Source organism: Cupressus sempervirens, chromosome 6 (assembly GCF_028749045.1).
Source record: "Cupressus sempervirens isolate cs-2001-9-10 chromosome 6, ASM2874904v1, whole genome shotgun sequence".
NCBI lineage: Eukaryota > Viridiplantae > Streptophyta > Pinopsida > Cupressales > Cupressaceae > Cupressus > Cupressus sempervirens.
The window spans coordinates 435,759,374-435,786,762 of record NC_143123.1 but is presented as its reverse complement, the minus strand read 5'-3'; the positions used below and the strand labels follow the sequence as shown (position 1 = coordinate 435,786,762).

Below are 27,389 nucleotides of genomic sequence, written 5' to 3'. Positions count from 1 at the left end.
TTTTTCCCATCTGTCTGAAGAATCAACTCTATTATGTTAAGGTTGGGAATACCTCTATTATGGGTAGGTAGGTGAATAATAATTTTGTATTCATTCGATATAATTTCATAGTAAGAAAGCCTTCAATGTTAATATTTTACTACTTTTCCCCATATAGGGCAATGTTTTGAGAACTTCCTTTAATAAGTCTATTCCCTGGTCAATAATCATTCAGATCTTTTTGATGGCATGTGCTTCATACACAATATTGATAGTGGTTACATATAATGTTGCAAGAAATGTACTGGTTGACCATAATAGGTTTATAAAAAGGGCAAAAAATGCTAGGAAAGTTAGTTAAAGTATACAACCTATCATAGACATCTAGGAATTTTGGTTCCCATGCTTTGGTTTGTGAGAATATTCATAGTCTAGATGCACAAAAGTCCATTCTATATCAAGAAGAGATTCCAATTTTTCTTGAAGTGCTTCTCCAATGTCATGAGCATCCTGCAAGGGCATATCACTGGGTAGCACAATGTCAACTTCAACAAAGAAGTGAGACACAAATGTGTAAGCTTTGATGATATCAATATGTTGTATGTCTTTGTGATGATTCCAACAGAGATATGTCAATTTTTGCAAATAATTAGGCGATGTTGTTTTACCCACCAAAGAATTCACATTCTTCAAAACTGTGCTTGACCATGTGCTGATCGTACAGAGTGCTAACTGCACAAAAGACCCACTATTAGCTTTAGTATTTCAAATTATACACATTAATATAAACTTGAAGCATACTTGGCATCTACTCAGAGGAAGCCTGGTAATCTGTATTTTGGCTTTAACAATCACAAGATTATACATCCTTCTTGCTACCACCACCACATAAATAACTTGATAGACACTAATGATCAAGTTTAAATAAAAAAGAATAAATCCTCTTCGTTATTGTGCATGCTTGCAGCTGTTATTACTGACTAGCATTTTAAATGCTTCTAAGATATAATAGGTTTATAAAAAGGGCAGAAGATGCTAGGAAAGTTAGGTAAAGTATACAACCTATCATAGACATCTGGGAATTTCCATTCCCATGCTCAGGTCTATGAGAATATTCATAGTCTAGATGCACAAAAGCTTGTTCTATGTCAGGAAGAGATTCCAATTTTTCTTGAAGTGCTTCTCCAATGTCATGAGCATCCTGCAAGGGCATATCATTGGGTAGTACAATGTCAACTTCAACAAAGAAATGTGACACAAATTTGTAAGCTTTGACGGTATCAATATGGCATATGTCTTTGTGATGATTCCAAAAGGATACATCCTCTTCCTTATTGTGCATGCCTACAGTTGTTATTAATCACTAGAATTCTAAATGATTGCTATCAGTGTTACCATCTATAAAGACAAAAGTCTATATCCCTATATGTACATACAAAGAGAGGTTAGATATGGTAATCCTAAAGGAGCCAACTAGTATTATCTGTAGTCATGTGTTCTAAATACATTGTATACATACATATGCCTTGTAGTAGTCGTTACTATCATCTCTGAGGAAATGAAACCCCAATACTATTCTACACAAATAAGATCTCCAAAATCAAGTAATGCAAATGGTCACATCTACTTGGACTCTTTAAAACAACTACTAATTAGTGGAAAGTGGAAACATATTCTATTATTGATGCAGGTTATACGAGTTAGCTAGGAGCACATATATAGATATTATTTGGCTTGATTAACTACGTAGGCATTATTGTTGAAAATCAAAATGTGAAGTATCCTATGTTACAGTGTAAAGTAAAAGGTCAAAGAAGTGCCTACCACTATTGCTCCAGCTGGATCAATCCACCAATAAAATTTACTTCCAAGAATTGCAGCAGTGAGACCAATTGAATTGGTGATGACATCAAAGAAATGATCTTGGGCATATGCCTTTACTATCTCATTTGTAAAAGTCCAGCAATAGATTACAAGGACCAACTTCACAACAGTAACTGAAACCATAATTCCAACAACCCAGAACCACCTATCTCCTTCAAATAATACACCTTAGTTCTATATAATTTAGGAATGAAGTTGGTGTAAGAGTATTACTTATATGTAATATGCAAAAGTAGCTCATTTAAAAGAAAATACACTAATGATGGAACAGATGGAAAAGAGTAGAATAAAAGTAGAATATTTGGTGCAGAACAAAAGAATACTCCATATCACATTTAAGCTCAATATTTTATAGCTCAAAAATAATGATCAAAATAAAAAAGTATAAAACTCAACTTTTAGGACAAGGAAGTATGCCTTCATTTTGTTCACTTTTGCATCACTAGAAAACCATGTAAATCAGGCCAAGTAAAACTCAACATCAAGCATTTCTATGAGTATTTTCATTTGTATCCACTTACAAAATTTTGGCAAAAACAAAAAGCCAGAGATCAAGCCACTTATACCATGTAATTCCTTCCAAAATGGTGAAGGGGGTTTACTAATCCAAAATATTAACACTCACCTAATGATGTTGTATTTAAGAACATACATATGGCCTCCAACACTTGAATATTATTTTAACTTAGGAAAACCATGTTGTTTAAAGGATTTAAATCATAAGCACAAAATTGTATCTATGGTTGTAATTATGTCCAATAAAATATACTGTATTTGTAGTAATAGGATACAAAGCTAAACAAGTGACTAAAAAAGCATATAATATATCTTCCATGTTCATGAAAATTTCAAATCATCATGAGAACCATTAGGGGGAAATAGATATCTTGTTCTTAAAGGTATATCCTTGAATGGGGAATTTACCTTTGAAACAAGTTGTCGAATAGACTCTAACATGATTTGCAGTCCCAATGTAACCATAACTAAAGAAAAAACTAGAATTCCCTGCACATGGAGCATTCTATTATGAATTAACACTAAATCAGTGTTCAACAATTCACAATGCTCATTCTTTGAGCAATTAATATAGACCATGACAAAAAGAATATGAACATTCACACATCAATGAGTAACCATAGCAATAGAAAACACAAACTACAATGCACAATCTAAAACAATTTCTTACACTAATCAAGAATAGAATTCATGTTCAGTTATATTGATATCTTCTATGAAATTACTCAAAGATCTTAATGAGTCTCATCCTCATCTTATTCATAAATTAAAATGAAACCCCCATTACTAAGAATGCAGGGTAGCACATAAATGCAATTTGAAACAATAAAACATCAAGTTGCAAAGCTTAAGGTTAAAAAATAGTAACATCTTTGGATTTTGGATTTTGCAATGAAAAAGTTTCCCATATGGATGCTTCCCTATTACATGGGATCTCTTATCAAATCTCAAATAAGAAACCAAAGGATAAGAAGTCAAGAGTACATAATATATAACAAGCACAACTAACAAGTGTGAAACCTAATTAATAACCACTAAAGTTGCATAAGTTTTAGGTGATGATATTTAAATACTTGACCTTTTAGGTGATTATATTTATCTATCTTGTTCCTTAACAATATTGATACTAATATCATGTTATTGCTTCCCTAATTTTTATGTAGAGCATTTTGGTGAATATTCAAGATACAAAAACATGCATTGTAGCAGAGAAAAGGTTTGATGCAGAAAAATCAAAAAGGCGATACACTCACTTAAAACTTCTATTCCTACATTTTTTTGGAAGCTATAGCTTGTCCTAGTTTTCTCTACCCTCCCAAACTTGTCCTCATGGCTACTAGATTCAAGGTTTTGGTGTGCAAATATAAGCTAGGTTCAACTTGGAAGTGTATGATGATTTATCGGTATTCCCACCTTAGACAATGTGTTGACTGATATGATATTTATATGTATTGTAATGTTTCATTGTTTATTGAAACCTGTCCACATTCATTATTTTCCTCCAATTGGGTCAAAATTACTATGAAGCAAGAAAATTGTGTGATGGAAAGCCATTTGCTATTTTTTTTGCATGTTTTCTATACTGTAAGCAATTATTTACATCACAGACTTAATATTTTTCTGCTCGTACTTTGACATAAAAAAACATGATGTGCATCTCAATGTTGAAGATCCTAATGCTAATAACTACACTAAGCCATAGGTAGATGATTCACAATTAAGTGATTGGTTAAATTAGGATGTAATTGAAAGCATTCACAACCGCTTTGTTACTAGTGACTGGTCAAAGGTTGCTCGCCCAGGTGAAGCAATGGATGAGAGTGATGAAGATGATGACTCTGCCTATGGAGATTTTCAAGATCTAGAGATGGGAGAGAAATATGGAGATGAAGCTAATGATAGCGTGGAGGACAGTAAAAATTTCAAGTTTGCAAAAGAACAACGAAGACTGAAAAAGCTTGCACTTCATGCCAAATTTTATTCTCAATATCTTTTTGGCTATTTTGTTTTCCAGTCATACAATGCCTACTTTTAAAGATATTTAGTTTCCATGGTTCATAACATTGTGAAAAAATGTTCTTGGATAGCATTGTGTTTGAGATCCATCCTTAGGATATGATGCAAGAGTAGAAGTCTAGAGTTTCCCTTGTATGGGTGACTGCATTGGAAGAGTTGGGAAAGTCTATTTCTAAAGAATTAATAGTAATGAGGTACACAGCCACCTGGGCACAATAAATATCAGTGGGAAGAGCTAAATGACCATCTACTTTAAGGTTGGGAACTGGGATAGATAAATAAAATACTCGAATTAGTAGTAAATAAATTTAAACAAAAAAAGATTATCAATTTAGCCAGAACTTAATATTATGCGCAAGAGACAACAAAATATTGTTCACTGGTTTCTCTTATTTAACACTTTTGGCACAATAAGTCTATAAATTGTAATTAATAAATTTACTTGTGTGAATTGCAAACATTGTTGATTGGTAACTCTAATTTGGTATGTTTTGCAGCATCTCATTGTCACCTAACTCAAATGGATAGTCACAACTTAACTCATATTTGCATCTTCTAACTAGATTTTCTTTAGCTTTGTGAATAAAGTGTCATATGGCAATCTCATTTTTTGTAGATATAAGTGTCGTCTTTAGTTGCTCTATAATTATCTTGATAGGTTCACTAGATAAACCATTCTTCGATGGCACAAATCATGTCTTGACCTCTAGAAGTTTTGATGATAATTGCACTAGCTATGTTTAGTTCTTTTTTGTGGTACAAATATGAGGTGAATATTGTAGCATTGTTGGCTCTTGATGGTGATCACACCACCTAATGTTACACACATTTGTTTCCGTTTACAACCTATGGAGATATATATTGAATTTATTTGAGTTTATTAATGTCTGATAAAATAGTAAGAATTCTCTCTTTTGTTGTGTTTGGTATTTATGTCCTAAGATTCTTCCAGCACTACATCAAACTAAGCGAGCTGGAGAAGAACCAAAAGCTAAATGATCTGCTTGATGCACTAGACTTCAATCAAGTTGTGATATTTGTCAAGAGTGTTAACAGAGCTACAGAGCTAAACAAGCTTCCTGTAGAGTGCAACCTTCCATCAATTTGCATTCATTCTAGAATGCCACAAGAAGAAAGGTATATTTGATGTTGTTTTTCTTTTTGAATCTACCATGGTACTTAATGTAACAATTCCCTTTTCTCAGCTTTTTTTCCTCTCGATGTTGCAAAAATCTATATTCAAACAACTCCAAATATTAATGCTAGCAGAAAGAATTGGCTGTAAATATGACATGCTCACCTCAATGTGGATAGATAAGACTGTTTGAAAAATACTTGAAACCTTACCCCTCTCCTAAACTGTGATGCTTTTGATGGTGAAAATTGATTGATATGTGGAAGTTGGAACTGACTGATTTAGTAATTGGGCTACTAAATAAAAGATTGGGGATCACTTTGATTTTTACCATATGTGAACCCAGCTTGTACCTTCTATTTTTTTTGCTTTTATGTTATCTAGGCTACCTATTTTAATTTTTCTACTTTGGAGAAATATTGTGATCAAGCACTGAATAAGATTGGGTTCGTGTATTGTAGTCAAAATTCAAATAGTTATTTGTCTTGATTTTAGCTTTATAGAAAACTCTTGAGCTTCTCTCTATGTGTTATATTGGTCAATCTTCTATAGTGGTTTAGATAAGAGAAAACTATATGAACTATAATTTCAGCTATGCGATGATTCATCTTTCATTATTAACCTGTATTTAGTGTCTTTTCTCTAATTTTTCTATGTTCAGAACTTCAGCCATGTTAATTCTTGTTTTCACAATGGCATAGTCTACTTATGTTTGTTATGTACAACACCCTTTTGGCTGGTTTGTCATTATACTTGAGTGCTCTTCAAGGTTATCCAAGACTACTCGATTCAAACACTCTATATAGTATATTACCGAGAGATAATTTTCTAATAATATAGACTATGAAAAGACAGAGATCTTTAAGCACTAGTATTTTTCATACTACTCTTTATTTTGGGTTTGACAAATGATCTTATAATTCTATGCATTCCTTTAAAGCCTAGTTCACGAAGAGTAATTTAATGCTTTACTTTGTTTCCACCAATGAATGCCCATTTACCATTTGTATATGATTCAATAACTTTACTATTAAATAAGCATTTAACAAAAATGGAAGTAAGTTTCCTGACATGAAACAAAGGTGTGTTTTTAATTAGGCTGCCTTTATATCAAATTAAGATACCCGTAATTCTGAAAATTAACCTATTGTTGGGAATATTATGAAAAACAAAGTGTTCTATTCTATAGGTAGGGCAAAAAAATTGGCAATAACCATAGCATGCAGAGTAGTTGGTGGAGCTATGTTTGCATTATGTTTGGTGGGAATTTATGTCAAAATTAAGGCTAGAAAATGCTTTGCACAAATTCATTGCATAGCCATACATGGTAAGTTAAGATAATCATTTGCTATTTTTATTTGATTTTCTCTCCTAGATAATAATTTTAATAGCTCCTTGCTTTGTACTAATAACTTCAGTGTCTGTCAACATGTAGATCATTAGGCAGTAGAAATTAATTCAGTGATGTGGTAATGTATTCCTCATATGATGTTGGTTTTATTATGTGTTTAAATGAGTTAGGTATTAATGTTTGGCATTGAAAGATCTTAGCTCAGAGGTTGAATGGTTGAAAGACTTGGTTTAGGTTTGAAAATTTTGATTTACTTACACTCTTTATCTGTTGTGATTGGTAGTGGGCCATTCTAGTCATGGTCTATTTTTAAAATTTTCACATCCTTAAAGACATCAATTAAGCAAATCTTTGAAAAGTTCAATGCTACAAGGACTCCATTCCATAGTTAATATATGACTTATAGCTACTTTTTCCCCTATATGCTTCAAGAAAGAGATTTCATACAGGCATCCAGAATACAGCCTATAGAGGAAGCAAGGATAGTTTTATGGTATTGACAAATGCTTCTAGATATAACTGTGTAGTGTTTTCCAACATCAACATTTGAGAAAAAATGTGAGTGTGATCCAAACTATTGATGCTGAAAAAAGTTACATCATTATATCCAGAAGTATTCACTAGAACTATCATGAACTCTGGAAATTTCATGTCTCTTATAGTTTTCTGATGATCTTTACCAAAATGAGGGATCCTTCAATGCCAAATTTTATTCAAGGCATTGTCTTTATTATGAGGGGATGCTTGCATGTTGTCTATCTTTAAAATTTGCATTCTACTTTTTCTAGAATTACATTAACATTCCATGCTTCCAAATTATAATGTCATGATAATGACATCATAGATACTAGATGGGGAGCATAGTCCACTTAGAAAGAATTAAACAAAGCACTTGAAAAACTTGAAAAGATCTACTTTAATGTTTTCACAAGGAAGAATTAACACTATACACACTATTCCATCTAATAAAATCCACAAATACTTCTCTATTCACTTCAAAACTTAATAAAAACTAGTAACTGTCACTGCAATTCTAGGCACAGTCTATTGTTCCATTCTATAGTCATACAATGGCATTTACCAACCCTTGCATTAGGGTTCCCTAGGACATTTATAACCTTCTCCTTGGCATTCATGAAGTCTGTATCCACCATCCTAAAAGTAGAAGTTATAGAATCACTTCCCAGAACTCATATTCAAGACCTTGGTGTTCTTCTGATGTGTTCAAGATATGAGGTAAGCTAATTGTGATTATTTGGAAGAAATGATCATATAGCATTCATCCAATGTTTTTGCTCTTATTCCATGGATAATACGATCTTTTGTTTTCAAAATTTGAGGCTTTCATTCTTCAGCGAACTAGGTCTATATGGATTCAAAGGGCTTGCTGATAGGGTTGCACCTATTGGTGTACATGCAGCTCTTTTTCTCATAATGGTAGGGGCAACTCTAAGTTCTATGGGGGGCTACCCAAGTTCAATTACAATTCCTCAAGGCTTGAATTTTATGATGGGGGATGTGCTTACTCCAAATGGAATTTTGTCTAAACCAATTATCAATTTTCAAACCGAAGTTCATGTTGAGAAGTTTTATATTGATTACTATGAGAATGGCGAGGTATATATAAATATATATTTGGGATTACAATCTAGAGATTTTTTTCTCCTTCACACAACCACTCACATAAAAGAAGAAACAATATTCTAGCCACCATCTTACAACTCTTTGTTCTTTTTTTGTTCTCCTGGCTACATTTTTTAGTTTGATAATCTCAAAATAATCAAATCTCTTTCAAAAACTACATTGAGATGTTAACAACAGGTATCTTGTTGCTATTTATTTTTCTTGCCCATCTTTATTTAGGTATCCAAACTTCACATCGACCTTTCTTTATGTGATACAAATGGAAAGGAAGTTCTAAGGAAGACTATCAGTGTGAATAACCCTTTATGATTTAGGGGCATCAAAATCTATCAAACAAATTGGAGTATCTCAACTCTTCAAATACACAAGAATGGTGCAAGACCATTCAATCTTTCAATGCTACATTACAAACCAGAGATAATAAATGTTTTGGTACATTCTTGCCACTAGAAGATGATAATAGTTCCACCAATCCTAAAGAAATGTAAGTATACATGGAAAATCTTTATTTCTAAATTTTTTAAATCTCTCTTTGAGAGAGCCAAGAAAAGAAATCATCTTGAAGGATATTTTTGTCATTTCCTAAAATTTTGGAGATTCTAAACCATTATATCTGATTCATTTATAGATTTCTAGAAAATATTATGTATAAGTATTTGAATCAATGTTTTAGATGGTTTCAAAGAATACATGATCATGCTTATATGTTTATGTTCTTCTTTGTTCTATGCTATATCAAGCAATTGTTTCTTATCTGAGGCATTTAATTTGCAACATTTTAAATCTCGGCAAAGATAAAGTTGGAGCAGGAGAATTTTTCTTCTGAAAGGTGTCCTTTTCTTAATTATTTAATTTTATTTTAATTTTATATGCAAACTATTTTTATATATTTATTTTTTAACTAAAAGATGGGTAAAAATTTTATTGAATATCAAAGAGAGCTGAACAACACAAGAAACAAAGAGAATTACATAGCTTTATCCTAGTCCACAAGTTGATCCAGCATCTGAGATAAATCAAGGGGAAGCATCCTAGGATCAAGAATGTTCCAAGCCAGCCCCTGCTCAGAGGCCCATTTAGCCAGAAAATTAGCCACACCGTTCCACTCATGAGGGATATGCATAAAGGACACAAAATTCAGAGAATTGCATAACTGAATGATCTGCTGAATAACCAGAGCCAAATGCCAATCCATATGAACAAGGTTCCTATTATGCAATAAGTTCACAACCACTTACAAATCTATCTCAAAGATGATTCTTTTCCAACCACGTAGACAACACTATTCCACTACAACCAAGATAGCCAGGGCTTCCATGAGGTTATTAGTATGGTAACCCTTGTATATAGAAAATAGAAATTGGATATCACTAGAACTATGACGCCCAACTCCACCAATACCAGCCGGACCATGATTTCCCTGAGAAGAACCATCAGTGTTGATTTTAAGAGTTCCCACCTCAAGAGGAGACCAACGTCCTGGACCATTAACTTGATAAGGATTTTTCTTAGCTCTATTCTCAGAGAAGGTGTGGGGGATTGAGGGAGAGCAACCCTAAAGAGGAAAGGAGAGGAGAGAGTAAATACAAGCATCAATAGGATCCAAACCCCCACCGATGTCACATTTAGCAAGGAGTGTTTCCTGAAGAGAATTAACAATTCTGCCCCACGTGTGCCTGATCTCAAACTACAAATCATGAAAGATCCTTCTATTCCTCTCAAGCCAAACATGCCATAAAATAAGGGAAGGGCCGATAGTCCAAGCAACTTGAAGAAAATAAGTCTTGGAAGGGGAATGGCCCAAACGATCCTAGAATTCAGACAAAGAGGACACATGCCAGCATGTGCATCCCCACACACTCCACCAGAGGTGTCAAATCTGTTTGGCAAAGGGGCACTGGAAAAAAGGTGAGATATAGTCTCTTCACTATTGCGCCAGAGAACATAGATGGAAGCCCCCTGGAAGCCTCACTTGTAGAGATTATCCCAAGTAAGACAATGATTGTAAACCAAAATCCAGATGAAAAAGTTACACTTAGGCCATGAAAAACTATTCCAAACTTTCTTCCACCAAGAGACCTCCACCTCACCAAAAAGTTGCTTTGTCAGTGCAAGGTACCCAGAAGAAACATAATACTTGCCAGAAGAAGCACCTTCCCAAGCCAAAACATCAGGTTCTTGCAATGAGCTGCACTCCCTAGAAGCTAATATCTAAGATAGTTCTAGCTGATCTCCTAGTGAGCCACCCAAAAGCCAATCAAAAAAATTCTTCCATCTATAACCCACAGGAAGGCCCAGGTTAAAAGCCTCCTTATAATGAGCTACCTTATTCCATCCAGCAGAAAGGAAAGAATCACAAAGCACCTGCAAGTGAGGATGAGATGAAAGGAGAGGAGGACGCCCATTCCAAGAATCACTCCAAAATAAAGCCTCAGTGCCTCTATTGTAGATCCAAAATAAACTTCTCTTCACCAGGTGAGCACCAATCTTAAGGGTATTCCACACCATAGAGCCTCTTCCCTTAAAAGAAAACCTAGAAACTTCTGAAGGTTCAACACTAGGTAAATACTTGTGTGATAGGATATGGGCCCAAAGCTGAGACTAACTAGTACACCAACGCCAATAGAGCTTGGCAGCAAGAGCTTGACTGCACAAGATAGTAGACTGAAGGCCAATGCCTCCTTCCATTTTTGGCCTACAAACAGTATTCCAATTGATGAGGCTCCATTTGGTATGTTTCAAATTGCCACTCCAAAGAAATTTGTGAGAGAGGGCATCAAATTCTATAAGAAAATACATCGGGGCAGCCTGAACCATGCTTCTGTAAATGGGAAGAGCTTGAATTATAGATTGAAGGAGTGTCACCCTACCAGCAGTAAAGAGCCACCCATGAGTCCAATTATTGACCCTTTGTCAAAGTTTGTCAAGCAAGCTTTGCTAGAAAAGCCTAGGCTGTCTACCCACCACTATTTTTATATTTTGATTAAAATAAACGTTATTAAATTTATACTCTCTTTTATTAAATTATAAGACACCTTTAATTATATATTTATTAATTTAACTAATAATAATATTATGAATTTATTATTAAAATGAAAGTACTAAATAAATTATTATTAAATTAAATAAATATAATTATACCAAAATTAGAACTTTAATTAAATCTTTTAAATTTATTTCTTCTATTTAATTAATTAATTTAATATAATTAAAAATTGGTTTTTTTAATATAATTTTTTTGTTAAATTAAATTATTTAATAATTTTTTATTTGATTTAATTATAATTGAAAATCACAATAGACCCACAAAACTAAATAAGGAAACTCATTTTAAAGATAAAGTACTGAATCAGACTCAAAGGGTCAAAATCTTAGATTCACATCACTTGATGAATTCAGAAGGGTAAATAACTCAGATACTTGTCCTAATTTATAGGAAAATTGGCTTAGGGTTAGGATTTGGACTTAAGAACTATCTCCCATCTTTTACCATTGAGATACTATGATAGGGCACACTCATCCTAACAATTTAGGGAAGTTGATGCCTGGCACTTGCAATCTACATAAACGCTGAGCATATACATATACATATAAATCTACACTAAATAGACAATGATGGGGAGTGGTGCATCATGTAAATCTTGACTCATAGGTGACTATGACTTCGTCCCTCAACCACATCAAAAATGTCAATCATAAAGTAAAATATGCATGTACACCATACACATGCAAGTATGGGGTAGGTAACCATGGAAACTGCATACAAATCATCCATCTAACTATCACCATAAAATAACTAAAATCACTATATGAACATACATATATCATCATCCAAAGACTAATAATGAACACATAAAATAATTGAGTATCAAGTAGCTCATCAGATATATAAACTAAGTATGAAATAGCATTCAATCAAATCTGGTAATCAAGTACCATTAGTCATAAAACATAACCGTAAAGTTGGCCTAAAAGAATACGACAATAAAACATTAAAAGTGAACTAGGGGTAGGCATTACATTAGATCTAAAAATTTGATAGATCAAATGCTCCCACACTTCATGTATGATATAATGATGGAAACTACTACAGTAGTTTGTTCTTCATTAATAACAATGTCAATGTGCATGTTTTACCCATTATTTTAAAGGAGGATAATAAAAGCACAAGCCATTTAACGAATACCCTAACAAATTCACTATGGATGAAAAGGGTGCAAAGATATTGGTAAAACTTGCAAAGAAAATAAATTCTTGAAATGACAAGATGAACTTCAATGAAGGAAAAGTCTAACAATGTGTATTTCATTAGTACCAAGGAAGAGAAAATAATAAAAATACAAATAATCTTACCAATATTTTACTTCGCACACAAAATTTTGCAAACCTTCCATGCTAGCACTTAGTGACATCATTTGATTGGTGCACCCTTCAAAAGTACAAGTGCTAGTTTATAATTTTTTATTTTTTTTGGAAAAGACAAATATTGGCTAGCCATCCTTTATGACTCAATAATTTTCTAATTCATTATTTAAAAAAATAGATAACCCTCATGCAATAACATTAATAATCATTAATTAAAATAATTATAACAGATAGCTAAATCATAATGAGAACAATGACTCAAATTTAAAATTATCCTTTAGATTTTGAAGAAATATTCAAACCTAAGATTACACTTAATAAATGTTGTGTATGTGGAAGGCAACATTTTACCTTCTTCATTGGGAGATTACTTTTTACATCTTCATTGGAATGCTTGTTGAGCCATCTAAATAGTTCACCTAGGTAAAATGGTTATTTTTTATTATCAAATCAGAAAAATGTCTTCATTTGGAATGCTTGTCTAGCCATCTAAATAGTTCATAGAAAAATTATTATTTTTAATTATCAAATCAGCAGAATATAAATATATTATTTATATCTTTATTTCTCCATATTTTTACATTACAGAAACTTTCAATATATATGACAAATTTCTGCATACTTTTAACAATTAAATTGTTCTTAAGACATAACTACAACTAATGGCCAAGAAACTTATGTAATGAAAGAAAGAAAGAAGTAAAAGAAAACTCTAAAAGATGCTCATTTTTATAAATATGTATCTTTAGTTATTAATATAGTTTGTAAGAGAAAATATAAGACTAATGTGCTTGTATCCTTAATTTCCAAGGAAAGCTTTTCCCCTTACCATAGATAGTTATGTAAATCCCCATAGACCTTCCCATGGATTTAATCATGTATAACACAATAGCTTAATGTTTTTGGAAAAAAATATTAACTTACAAAACTAACTCCAGAGGAGCAATTATTGTTAGAGTCATCTTTACAACTGTGCCCTGTGGCATCATCCTCTTCATCGCAATTATGGTCTTCAGATATTAAGGAATTCACCAATGTCTCCAATAGATGCATCTTTCTAGCTTTGGCCCTCTTCTCTGGATGATTAATTTCGGTGTCATTGTGTATAAGCACATATTCCATTCCCACATCTTCCTTTCCCTCTTCCAATATATGCTTCCTCAAGGACATCGTGTTATCTATATCCTCACTCGGAATGCTAATGAAGCCACCTGAATTGTTCATAGAAAAATAATTCTTTATAGTTATCAAATCAGAAAAATATAAATATGTAATTTATAATTTCATTTCTTCACATTTTTAATGAAAATATCAGTACTTTAAACATATTTTGTGCACACTTCCAAGTTTTAACAGTTAACTGGCCTTTGACTAAAAATTTAAGGAGTGAAAGAAGTAAGAAGAAAACTTTTGAAGAACAACCATTTTTATATCTACTTTTTACTTCATTACTTCAATAGTTCCTAAGCTATAACTATAGCTTATGGCCTAAAATTTTTTTACTGAAAGAAGCAAAAGAAAATCTTCAAAGGACAACCATTTTTTATATATACACTATTTAGTACATTACTGTTGTTTGAAAAAGATTAGAAATGGGTGCCTGTAGCCTAAAATTCCAACAATAGCTTTTCCACTTACCATGGATTTAATCATGTATAACAGAATATGTTAAAGACTTTTTTTAAAAGAAACTAAAAATACCTTCAGGGGAGCAGTTCTTGCTAGAATAATCCTTTGCATCATGAATAAGGTCTTTAGGTATCAAGGAGTTCACCTGACGGCTTAAACATCACACTCTAAGCTACATTTCTAGGCTAAAAGTGCTAAATAGTGAAAGTTGACTTATTTTTTCAAACTTAATTTCTTCCTTAGTGTGTGATGTTCAAGGGTGGCCGAAATTCACTGATGCCTCCAGTAGTGTCATAACCCATTTGTTCACAAATGGAATGAAATTGAAAATATCATGCCACAAAGATTTTGTTTAAAAATTTCATTAGAAAATTTATCAATTAGTAAAGAAAAATGCAAAGTTGTTTGGACAAATGCATCAAATCGAATCAGTTGGGTTAGTTACAATGGTAGGATTTTCTTTTATTAAAAAAGGGGTGCTTGCCCTTTTCTGTTTCTCCATTGCAACTGCATCTCAGAAGAGGGTAGATAAAAGACAATGATTTCATCAACAGATGGGGTATAAGGTAAAAGGAGGAGGTGTGCGAGCTAGAGATGATCAAGAAAGCTGATTGGACAAAATAAAAAAAAATGAAAAAAATACTCAATCTGTTGCGGCAGTAATATATTTCAATTATCATTTTGTCCATATCAATTACATTACATGACGCTTCTATTTATAGAAGTCTTAGATCATTTCAAAAAACATCTAAATTAGTAGACAAAACACAAATAGACTTTTCTAGAATTATTTATGACTTCCAGAACTTAACCTAACAATGATGCTTTTACAATTCATTTGAGGGAGAAATTACTCATTCCAACATTGCTCCTAAAGAACTACTAGTTTTTCAATTGAAAATGGTACTGATTTCACCATTCCTACTTTTCACAATAAATGGTTCTACTAGTAATTTGATAGGATAAAATGTGTTTTTTACTAATCATTAAAACTTTAGTACTCCAGCACTTATATGTTGCTTCCTACTTTGTTTTTCCACATACTCAAACTTATCATGTTTTACTTGATGCTCTTATAACTTGCCATGTTAAACCAAACATTAAATCCCATTCTTTTCTCTTTGGAAATTAAAGCCATTGACAAAACTTACAATTTAATTATTGAAAAAAAATTGCAACTATAATTCAGGAAATTACTGATATTAGTGTTAATCTTTGGACAAGCTGGTAACTCATAATTTTGAAGCACCATTTATTATGTAAGAGAATTCAGTCTGATACACAGTCAATCTGTTTATGCCCTAAATCCTACAATATTCTTGCCCTTGTGTTCTTAGACAAGTTCTAGAGCTCATTTTAACTTGGTCGTCATGGTTAAACTATCTGGTATCTAGTATTCGGTATTGGTAATCTGGCAATGAAATTTTGATTTCTTTTGAACTTGAGCATATATGTATATATATCATTTTAGTTAAAGCTAATGATAGTTTATGTAAATCAACTAATGTTGACTACTCAATATTCAAAGGACTTGACTCTCATTGAAATTTTTGCATTTTATGGAGAATGCTGATGTGGCATTGATTTTGTAGGGGCGGTCCTTACATATGTTATTAGAGCTCTTGGTTCCACACTTGGGCCTTGAGTTCACTATGCTAGACACACAACTATAAGTCAACTAGTTTACTTTATGTTGTATGAGTTGATGACATAGATTGCATGTTGTGCCTCTTAGCTATGATTACTTTTGACATAGAAGGATATGATGTTTCTTATGCATGTCATGATCTTGAGTTATAATTGCATTCTTTTAAAGATTGTTAAAAATGGAAAGTTTATGGAATGACTGGTAAATTGTGTACCTTATATGTTATGATTATATTTACTTAAAACCATGTGATGGTATAATATGCATATTGAAGTATTAAAATTGAACTATTGAGATAGTCAAAGGATGGTTGAATTTTTCACTAGGCTATGAGAGCCTACCAAATGAAGATTTGGTTTGTGATAGCACTAAAAAATATCTTTTTACTATGTAAATGATATGTGATGCACATGTGGTGCAAGAATCTATTTTTATTTTATGTCAGATTCATGAGGTTCATTGATTAACCTAATATAATAAGTAGGAAGAACATGGATTTCATTACAAAAGTATTGCATGTTCCATTATGCATTTAGAAATGTGTGATTATCAAAATAAATTGCATGTGATGCATGAGAAATTTGGTTATGTGCAAACATATACTCCCTCTTGGTGACTAGTGACAGTCAGTGTGATTTAAGTGAATTGGGTTTTTATTTTATTATGTTCAATTTCATGAACTTGGATGTGATGAAAGACTAGCTTAAAATTTTACTTTCTTTATGACCACCAAGCCACCAACTTCTTATGTGACCTATTTACCATGACTCTTGTTCACTTTTATTTTGGTTTTGTATCTCCTTTTTGGACTTTGACTTGAGAATTATGAATCTTGTTTTCAAGATTTCTTTGATCTTGAGGTGGCTAGGGTGTGTGTATTTTTGATGATGCTAGTCTTGTGATTTGGAAGTGATGTCATCTATGATATTTATTGTGGAGCCTTGATAGGATGCATGAGGGAGTAGATTGTGAAGACCATGTCATTCTTCCTTTTGCATTTATTTTATGCTATTTTTATTATTTTGGAAGCTTACCTTCCAATGTGGGTGCCCAATATGGACAAAGAAGAAGGGTAGAAGTACTAATTTCATTTTCCACTCTACCTATCAGTGTAATACTGACACTACAAAATGTTGTTATTTTCCTTCATGGTTGGGTGTAATGTAGCAGTTATGGGAAAGATAGATGGATACTTCATGTTTAGTTTCTCTATCTGCCAGTTCTGTAGAATGGTACATGTTGTTCTTGTTTGCTCTACCAATAAATCTGGCTTTATAAAGTTCTTGGCCAAGCCATTTGTTTTTCAGATAATGCATATATGTATATGGTTATGCTTATTTGATTTTACTACATATGTGTAGATGTGTATTTTATTTTTATTCCTTGCTACGTTTTGTGATTAGGCTACTAGGCACATGGTTGCATGTAGTGTGTTTCACAACTGCATCGAATCCATCTGATCCATCTTGTTCTAGGAAGCTAGGTGTCTCGTGCTAGGGTAGGGGTATTCTTCGTGTTAGGAAGAGTCTTAGGGAAAAATCACTTATTATTTGGCGAGGTTAAAGCACCTCAAACCATATTTTATGTGATGATTTAATGGCATGAAGGTCATACATCACAACATGTGCTTATTTGTTGGTTAAGTACACTATGGTGACAAGATGGGCTTGAGGGCCTCCTAAGGTCACTAAATTGATAAAAATTGGATTTATTGATCCTTGTAGGTGATTGGTGAGCATACCTAGCTAATTTACTTAATGGTATTGATCATATGGTAGATGACATTGCAGTTGTATATGTGCTTATTATTCCATGTTCAATGTGTAGGTTGACATTTTCTATGATGCCATTGAGGTATGATGCTTTATATTATACTTCATATATTTATTAAATCACGAACTTTGATGGATGGATTCCTTGGATAATGTCACTCTCAAATGGAAAATTATTTTCTAACCTTTAATTATGGTGAGTGAAATAATTGTTGACTATACAACTAGGGTTTTACTTGCTCATTTATGTGTCTTTGGAAATAATGATATGAAAATTGTTTAGTAGGACATGGTTCTTACATATGATGAAATATAGTTTGACATGTACGTCAACTTATTCAATATATTCATGTATGAAATATTCATGTGATGATATGTTTTGCTCAAAAATTTGGTCGATAATTGGTTTATGAAATTTAATTATTCTTATACCTATCATTTCAACATGTAAGTTGGAAAGTAGAATGAAATTGCAAAATTAATTAGAATTTATATTGTATCTACTTGTTAAATTAAACTAGTTGTAGACAATTTTGGACTAACCAAACTTGACTTTTTGGCCTATGTGGAAAGTATATGGATATGTGGTTGTCCTATGAGAATACAAACAGGTATGTGTAGATCCCTCTTTTACGTACTTTGATAATATTTTTGCATTGGTGTTATGTATATGTGATGATCCACCATGCATGTGACTTTTACTATATAGAAAGTTGTTGAATCCTTTTATTTAGTCAAATTGGTCAATGAATAATGATCTTTGATGTGGTCATCTTGAGTTATTTGTTTGACTCCTAGTTGATATGGTGTTCGACATAAACTTAGACCCTTTGGTCGACATATGCCTTGGGATTTGGTTGAATAATCTATTGATGTAGAACTTGGGTTAATGTTACTTGACACATTTGATTGTGTGACTTTCTATCCTTGATCTTTCTATTATATTGGTTAAATGTATGTTGTTAATTTGGAGCTCTATGACACATTATGATATAATTACATTATATGGCACCTTTTGCAGGCATATGTATGCTTTATGATGATCAAATTTTGATGAGTACATTGATGATTTTATGCGTGGATGTCTTTTTATTTCATGATGATTTAAACAATGACGAATTAGATGTATCATGATAACATTACTTGATTATGTTTCGTGGACACTGACCTATTGATGTGGATGGGTACTCATTTAGCACACACCACATATTAGATGGTATGTATGGTACACATGGTATGAATGGTTGATTATTTATGTTACTCATGATCAAGATGTGATTCAAAGATAAGTTAAGAAGTCATAAAGGTGAACAAAATTTTTGAATCCTAATATTTGAATTAATCTCCTTGAGATACTGATATTATATATGAGCTAATGATATTGTGAGTGCATGTGTAAAAGTATGGTAGGTTGTGGATAAGAAGTATCTACTAGCAAGGAAAAATCCACAGGTGATGCCAAGGTATGGTAAGTGCACAGGTATGTGTGTAATATCATGTGATTTTAAGGCAATATGTTACTAATTTTGAGACTTCTTGAGATAAGGACGTATTTGATTTTATATTTCCTTGGAAATTCGATTCGATTTATGATATATGATGGATTGACATTTGGTGTTGTTCCTATGAATGAACAGAGGGAACGACACATTATAAGAAGGGGGAATATTGTCGGAGAGAGGTAGTCTAACCTTGTAAAACTAAAGATGGTAATGGAATTCACACACTTGCATAGAAAAACATTCTTGAAATGATTATTATACCTGTGCTTATATAATATGTATATTAATTTTTCTCTAGAATTGATTGCTTCAAATAAGTGTTAAAAATTTGGGTTGAAAAATAGTGTCTTATGAATGTTTGTGTGTGTTGATTGTATTAGAATGCATTCATATTAAATAATCTTATTGATTATGATAGAATCTAAATAGGAGTACATGTATTATTTAGAACATTGAACAATGAAAGTTTGACTAAAATCAAATTATTTATTTGTTTTCTCATTGATTGTACTTGTACATATTGACCTAGCATCAGTACAATGCATTCTTTAAGTCGGGAAGAATGTCACAACCTGTTTGTTCACAAACCGAACAAAATGGAAAACGTAATGCCACATAGATTTTGTTTGAAAATTTTGTTAGAAAATTTATTAATTAGTAAAGAAAAATGCGGAGGTGTTTGGATATATGCGTCAAATCGAATCAGTTGGTTCCATTGCAATGGTAGGATTGTCTCCATTGCAACTGCATCTCGGAAGACAAAAAAATTATTTCGCAGATAAAAGTTGGAGATGATCAAGAAAGCTTACTAGAGAGTAGAGAAAGAGAGTACAAACTTGCAAAATGGGCATAACTAATAGGTTCCCTTTTCTATTTATGTGTGATTTAAAAACTTCATTAAGGAAATGCATATGTAATGATGTAGCCTCGCTTGAATAAGTTTCTCAGTTGTTTTGTGCATTAACTCATAGCTCGTTAGTGTTAAAGTTTATCACAAGAGTCGCTGCATTTGGTAGAGGAGTACTTTGATGCTCCAACATAAATCCAATGTTGATATGTTCTTTTCCTTTAACAAAATCATTTAGGTCTCATATTTTGTTGCCTTGAATGTGTTCTTCAAGGTTTCGATTTCTGATAGTGAAATAGGTAGCTTGATGTTCAACCAGGCATCTTTCGTTTATCTCTTGGATACTTGCTATGTTTGTGTGAAGATTTTGACGTGTTCTGCGTTCTTTTTATATAGATGAGAAAATGGGGAAAATGCATTTTCTAAAACTAGAATAGGCAGTTTGTTGTAGAGAGAAGGCATCTTTCTATTTTTGGAGTTTAATATAGACTCGCAAACTGTGAATATGAGATTTTTCTGGTTTTATAAGGCATGGATATCATTTCTTCTCATTTTAAATGAATTCTACAATTGATCTTCTTTGTATTTTCTAGGATTATACATGAATGAATTTGACAATTTATGCAGAGGTTGAGGTACTATTATAAATAGTTTAACATTCAACATTATTCTCTTTTGAAATAAAATATTTATGGTTTATAGCCAAGTTTTAACTATACATCTTATTGTCTATTTAAATTATATGTTAAAGTTTTAGCAAGACCATCTCTTCCTCAGCCTAAAATGCCCACCAAATAAGGAGGCAAGCAATTTCAATTAATTGTCATGTTGGATGAACCAAAAAATGAGGAGAGCCAAGAGGAAATTAAATCTCAATGAAATGGCATAAGATGGAACTTGGTCAAACCATTGTGAGATTTATGAAGCCTCCATGGTGATTCAAACTAACATTCATGTGCATTAGTTGAAGGGCTAAGTATCTTAGATGTAACACCCCACCAGGGAACCCAAAAAAAATTAACCTAAAGTGTCACTTATAATCTTTCCAAACATTTTTTTGAAATATTAAAACAACAAGAGATAATATAGTGGAAGAAATAACTCACATACATACAAAAAAACTAAAAATAATTGCATCTCTTAAGGGTTACATAATGTTGAATCACATACATGAGTTTTCATTAATACAAAATCTGATACATAACCAAAATCCACATCATAATATAATCACAATTATGAATTCAATTAAATAAGATGTCACTTGGCATAACCAAAATGCATAATCATCCAATGTACAAGTTGCAGGGTATGAAAAGCTCAAATAATATACATCATGAATATAATACATCATTTCATAAGATCTTTGATTATTCAAGTATAGTACAACATAATATAACCATCCAACAAAAACATAAGATCATAATGAAAGGAACAACTGCACAAGTACATCCAACACTTACATCCAACTGTCTCAATGGTATAAGAAAAACTACCACCTGGTCTTGTGGAACCTAAATGCCCCACTCTCACCATGCTGAGGAGATAATCTCAAGTCCCATATGGATATAAAATCACAAAAGTCATAACCAATATCTAGGTCAAGGACAACTTGATAGAAAACTATCTCAAATGGTATCAAGACACAAGTATCATCTAATCCTAGAGGCAACAAAGACACATAGGAAATCTACCATGTAAGTGGGAAAGTGTCATGGCATGAGTCAACTCTAAGGTTACCCTAGTAGCCTCTAGACTCTGGCCCCCTAGTATCTTTATGTGGCATCAATATCCTTTCATATAGACAATGCATACTAGCATGGCAAGGTTGCAACCAAGCATCCTCTTTACTCCCATCCTAGCCTATACTAGCACTGAATGCATAGGCAAGGAAAACACTAACTCTTAGTAATTCATTTGAAACTCATTTAATGAAATGTTCTCACTTATTAAAACAACTTACAGTGGGTTACCCAAGCAACCTCTTTAGGGCTTAGGCTTCCATTGTGAGCCACTTCCCAACATACACATAGATAACCTACCCTAAGCTAATGAAAAGTACAACTCATAAAATCAAAATATTCACCTCAATCCTTATATAAGCAACTGGAAAGTACCAAAAGATAACTGATCAAAAACTCAAAGGTTGTAACAAGAAATTGACAATAGTCACCTCAGCCATATACAAGCAACTAGAAAGCACCAAAGGATAATTGATCGAAACTCAAAGGTTACACCGAAAAAATCACAGCATTCACCTTATTCCTAAACAAACAACTAGAAAGCACTAACAAACAATTGATCAAAACTCATCATAGAAATACATAAATACATCACAATGGTCGAAAACAAAAGATCGTGACCAAATAATAAACATTGATCCATATCTCAAAGATCAAAGCATAAACCACAACATCTCATATAACATCATAAAACAAAAACTCTTAGGCCTCTGGTCAACACACTAAGTCAACCCCAAATCCAACACAAAGTAAAACATACATTTTGAAAACATAAGGTTTTGATTTATAAACAAGGTACAAGTTTTCATTTCACTGAATGTTATGTGTGTGTGTGTGTGTGTAAATGATCGAAGCCTTGTATTATAATATAATGAATAAAATAACTTACAGTTTTTCTCCATTCAAATGGACACTGGTAGGAAAGAACAGAGTTAGAAACCTCTAGACTGGCCTAGGACCAAAGTCCTATATTATACATTTTTAAAGGATCATACCCTAGTTTACAAAATCCCTTTTTGATATATGTGTTCGAGTCATACTAAAAAAAACTTCCTTTAGAGTATGAAAAGTGGAAATCCTTATCCTAAAAACCAAATGTTTACCTAATTTGAGAGATATGGATGAAATTCTACAAAAAAAAATGATAGCTAATTTCCCAAAAAGGTTAGTAGTTAGCTTCCAAATCATAGTTAACAAGCTCACAATCTAGGTAAAATAAAGGGATTCCTTATTAATAATCCATCCTCTAAATCAACATATAATGTATTTTCAAACTTGGTTTCTTATGCAAATTAGTACCCATGTTTAGTGTTGCCCCTATTAAGTTAATAATAAAAGGCTAAATTAAAGTCTAATTGTGTTAGATTTCTGATCTTGCAATTTTCCCATGGAATTCAACGTAATCAAATAATTAGAAAATGATCAAATAATTAAACATCTTCTTTACAATGATACTTAACCATATTCTTTTATTTTTTCATGAAACCTAATTAGAATGTGTTTGAGGTTATTCTACCTTAATTTTTTGAAGGGGCTAACATTTTGGGGAATTAGTTTCCTATACATTAGCCTAAGTTTACTAGATGAAAACATGTATTTACATTGTTAGTTTCTGACAAAGAATCCTAATAGTCTAATTGCTAACTTGCTTTGGTCATTCTCTTTCTTGTTTATTCAATTTAACCGGTTAATTTTTATACTTAATTCCAAAATTTGAACCATGTATTCTTAGAATTTATTTTTAAAATCCTCTTTCAATCTTTTAATGATTTAGGTTGATGATATAATGATCTAAATATTTGTACACTTGTTAATGTTAGTTTGGGATTGATTGTTAACTGATGAGTAATATCCTTACTAATGATACTAAATTATGTTTCCTCAATTGTACATATTTGAGTTTCATGTTTTATAATGCTTTCTAGCCCTTCTCTGTTTCAGTATGTTGTCAATGTAGAAACTTTTAAATTCACCAAAAATATGCTACAAAAATTCTTCAGTAGTGAAAATAGAAATGCCAAAAGAAATTTGCGGGTAACTTTCCACACATAAGGAATAGAATAGTGAAAATACTATGTATTTATATAAATTTACAAATTTGTTCATACAAAGAGCAAGATGCAATTGTATCTATCTAGAAAACTTAAAGATTAAGAGGAAGTCCTAACAGAACCCCATATACATCTTTAAATGACATATATTTACAAGGGAAACAAACAAAAAGGTCTTAGCCCATACTAACGAAGCATTGCAAAAAAAACCCTAAAGTCGAAACCCTGCACACAGGAACTAAACTAGTAAGCTCAATAAGACTGGCCATCTATACATCATCCTTATTAATGCAAACAATGATAATCTTCTGATTCACAATACTCTTAACTGTATGTTCCAGCCCTTTTAACCAAGTTGAATTTAAGATATCCCAACATAGATTAATAATCAAACCATGCTCTATGTTAGCCCTAACTAGATAGCCTATGAAGGACTCAATAACAGAGTTGTTCATCCTCCAAGTATAGTCATAAATGAAGATCTGGTCTCCTAAAACCCTACTGATCACTACCCTTGAAAGATTATCCATAGGATTCAAAATTCTATTCCACCTTCCATGCTTGACATTACCCCTAAAAGCCACCATCTTAGGCTCTAATGCATTAAAAATGACCATAGTTGTTTCCATACTAAGCCCTACACTAAATTTAACAAACAGATGTCATATGTTGCTATAGGACATAGATGCTCCTTTTATAGATGGAAAGACTACCAAAGGCTCTAGAAGCCTAATAAACTTATGATGGTTGATGATTAATATTTCCATCATTATTCATCATTCCTTAAAAATTAACTTTATTTTCTTATTACTTATAAGGATTTTATATTTATTATAGTGTTTAATAATGGTTTTAAATTTCTTGATTAACTAATAATATTTCTTCTCCATCTGCCCCTCTATTTGCTCAGAAATTATCCTTTCAGTTTCCTTCTCTAAAAATGTGTTGAATTTTAGTCTCCTCAAAGAGATCAAAATATTTTAAAACTTCTTCTAATTTTGAGTTTAATACCCAATTTGAGGTACTCCTTTTCCTCAAAGCATTAAGAATAATTTGAGAATCCCCTTTGATGATTAGTCTTTTAATCCCTAAATTGTTACATAATCTGAGTCCTTCTTGGAGGACTACCAGTTCAGCTAAATTATTAGTCATATTTCCCATATGTTTTACTCTTTTGATAACCCATTTTCCTGAATCCTAATTTATTATACATCAAAGTTCATTTTTGTCCAACTAAGGGGGGAGATTCCCATTTGCAATTGTCCCTAACCTCTTGACTCTTTTTTTGTAAATTAAAGGGGGGTTAATCAATTTGTTCCAATTTATTTTTATCACTCCTAGTTTGTAAACTTTCCTTCTTCTATAATAGTTTTCTTTAGGGGAGAATTCATTACTTCTACTGTGCATGCTTCTATCTTATTCTTTAGCAAGAAGCTTGTAAATTCCTTTTTGTAAAATATTCTTTTGCTTCTTTCTTTCCATATTTCCCAAATTTGGATAGAAGGGCTTGTATTCCGAACTTTGTTGCAGATATTATGAAACTTTTCAATAGGCCAACCTTTTAGATTGCTTTCTAGATTGTTAGAGAATAGTGCAATCTAGGCTAGCTTTTGTCTTAACCATTCCCAACAATACTGAGAAAAACTACATTGAAATAATAGGTGATCTATACATTCACTTTCTTTCTTACATAAAATGCATCTTGAGGGCCCCTCAAAACCTATTTTACTGAGTTTGTCTACTGTCAGAATTCTATTTTGGAGGATAACCCAAAGAAAGATTTCTACTTTTGGGAAGCAGGCAGAATCCTAACAAAGCTTCAGAGGCATTTCTACCTCTTCCCATCTTTTTGATTCAATGATGAGGTTGTAAACTTTTGTCACATAGTATTTTACATCTTTTGAAGCTCCCCATATGTGCTTATCTACTCTTTCCATTTAATTTACTTTCCTTTCTCTGATAATCCTTTGAAAAGCCTCCTTTTCTATGGAGTCCAATTCAATGTTTTCTAGAGTTTTCTATTTCCATGTTGCTCTGCCATATTTCTCTATCAAATGCTTATAATTTCTAACTTTTTCCCCCCATAAATTTAGCAATGTGTTTTTAACATTCTCTGGGATGCCTAAGTTGTCAAGGGAAGGGTGACCATCCCATAAGTCCTCCCAAAAAAGGGCTTCTTCTCCTCTTCCTGTGTCGCAAGTTATATATTTCCTAATTAGTTCTCTGCAATTGACTATGAAATTCCAACTTATAGATCCTTTTGGTAAATTTTGCATCCTCAATAAGGAAGTAGGGTCAAATGCATTTAAGTATTTGTTATATAGAATCTTAGCCCATTTTTTTTCCTTCTCATTATAAAGTCTCCAAACTAGTTTTGCTCCTAAGGCTTCATTTTGCTAGTTTAGATTTTTAATCCCTAAACCCCCTAGTTCCTTGGGTTTTCTTATATTGTCCCATTTTCTTATGTTCCTCCATGTCATTCCAAAAGAAGTTTCTCAACTTTGCTTCTATTTTTTTTTTTTTTTTAGTGGAAGATGTGATACTTGAAAAGTTGGCAGAGTTGAAAGGATAGCTTTTCAAACACAAAATCACAGGCTTCTGATAAAAAACGAGCGGTATAAGTCAAATTTATAATATGACTATTTTGACGTTCTTTAAAAATGTAAGGTGCCATCTTAGGATTCCATTTTTTTGTCTCATGACCAAAATGAACTCCTACTCTTACCATTTCTTTCAAATTGATGTTCCAATTTTTTTTCATCATTTTCTTTTTTTGCTTTTTAATATGAACTGGAATACCTACATTCCAATGGAATGGGTTAAATTTCTTGCCGTAGCCTACTTGGTACAAATATTCATTTGATTTTTTATTTATTTTTATACAATAAAGCAAATTGTTAGATTTCTTTCTTTATAAATTTCTTTTTTACTACTCCTACTCGTTTTGATTTTTTCTTTATTTTGACTAATTTTTTTAGAACTTTTTTTTTTTGTTTTTGCAATAACACTTTAAAGAAAAAATCTTTCACTTTTATTGGAAATATATTTTTCTTACTCATTCTCAAATCTATTTTACTCCATTTTTTCAAACGGTTGAATCCAGTACCAACAGGTATCGTTCTCCCGAGAATAACATTTTCCTTCAAGCCCTTCAACCAATCAATGCGACCTTGAAGAGCAGATTTCGCTAAGACCCGAGCAATTTCCTGAAAATTTGCTTCCAATAGAAAACTTTGAGTATTCAGAGATGCGTTTGTCATTCCCAATAAAATGGTTCGATAGTTTATTCTTTTTTCGAGAGCACGATCCAT

General features: G+C 32.3%; 1 protein-coding gene across 1 annotated transcript; it reads right to left on the bottom strand.

Moving 5' to 3' along the window:
- Positions 1 to 363: 363 nt before the first annotated feature.
- Positions 364 to 27,389, bottom strand: LOC149552911 (metal tolerance protein 11-like). The gene is made up of 5 exons (XM_089790248.1): positions 27,134 to 27,389; positions 13,815 to 14,101; positions 2,771 to 2,868; positions 1,804 to 2,023; positions 364 to 711 (listed from the first exon to the last, which is right to left on the bottom strand). The coding sequence occupies exons 1-5, from the start codon at positions 27,387 to 27,389 to the stop codon at positions 364 to 366; spliced, it is 1,209 nt and encodes a 402-aa protein (XP_089646374.1).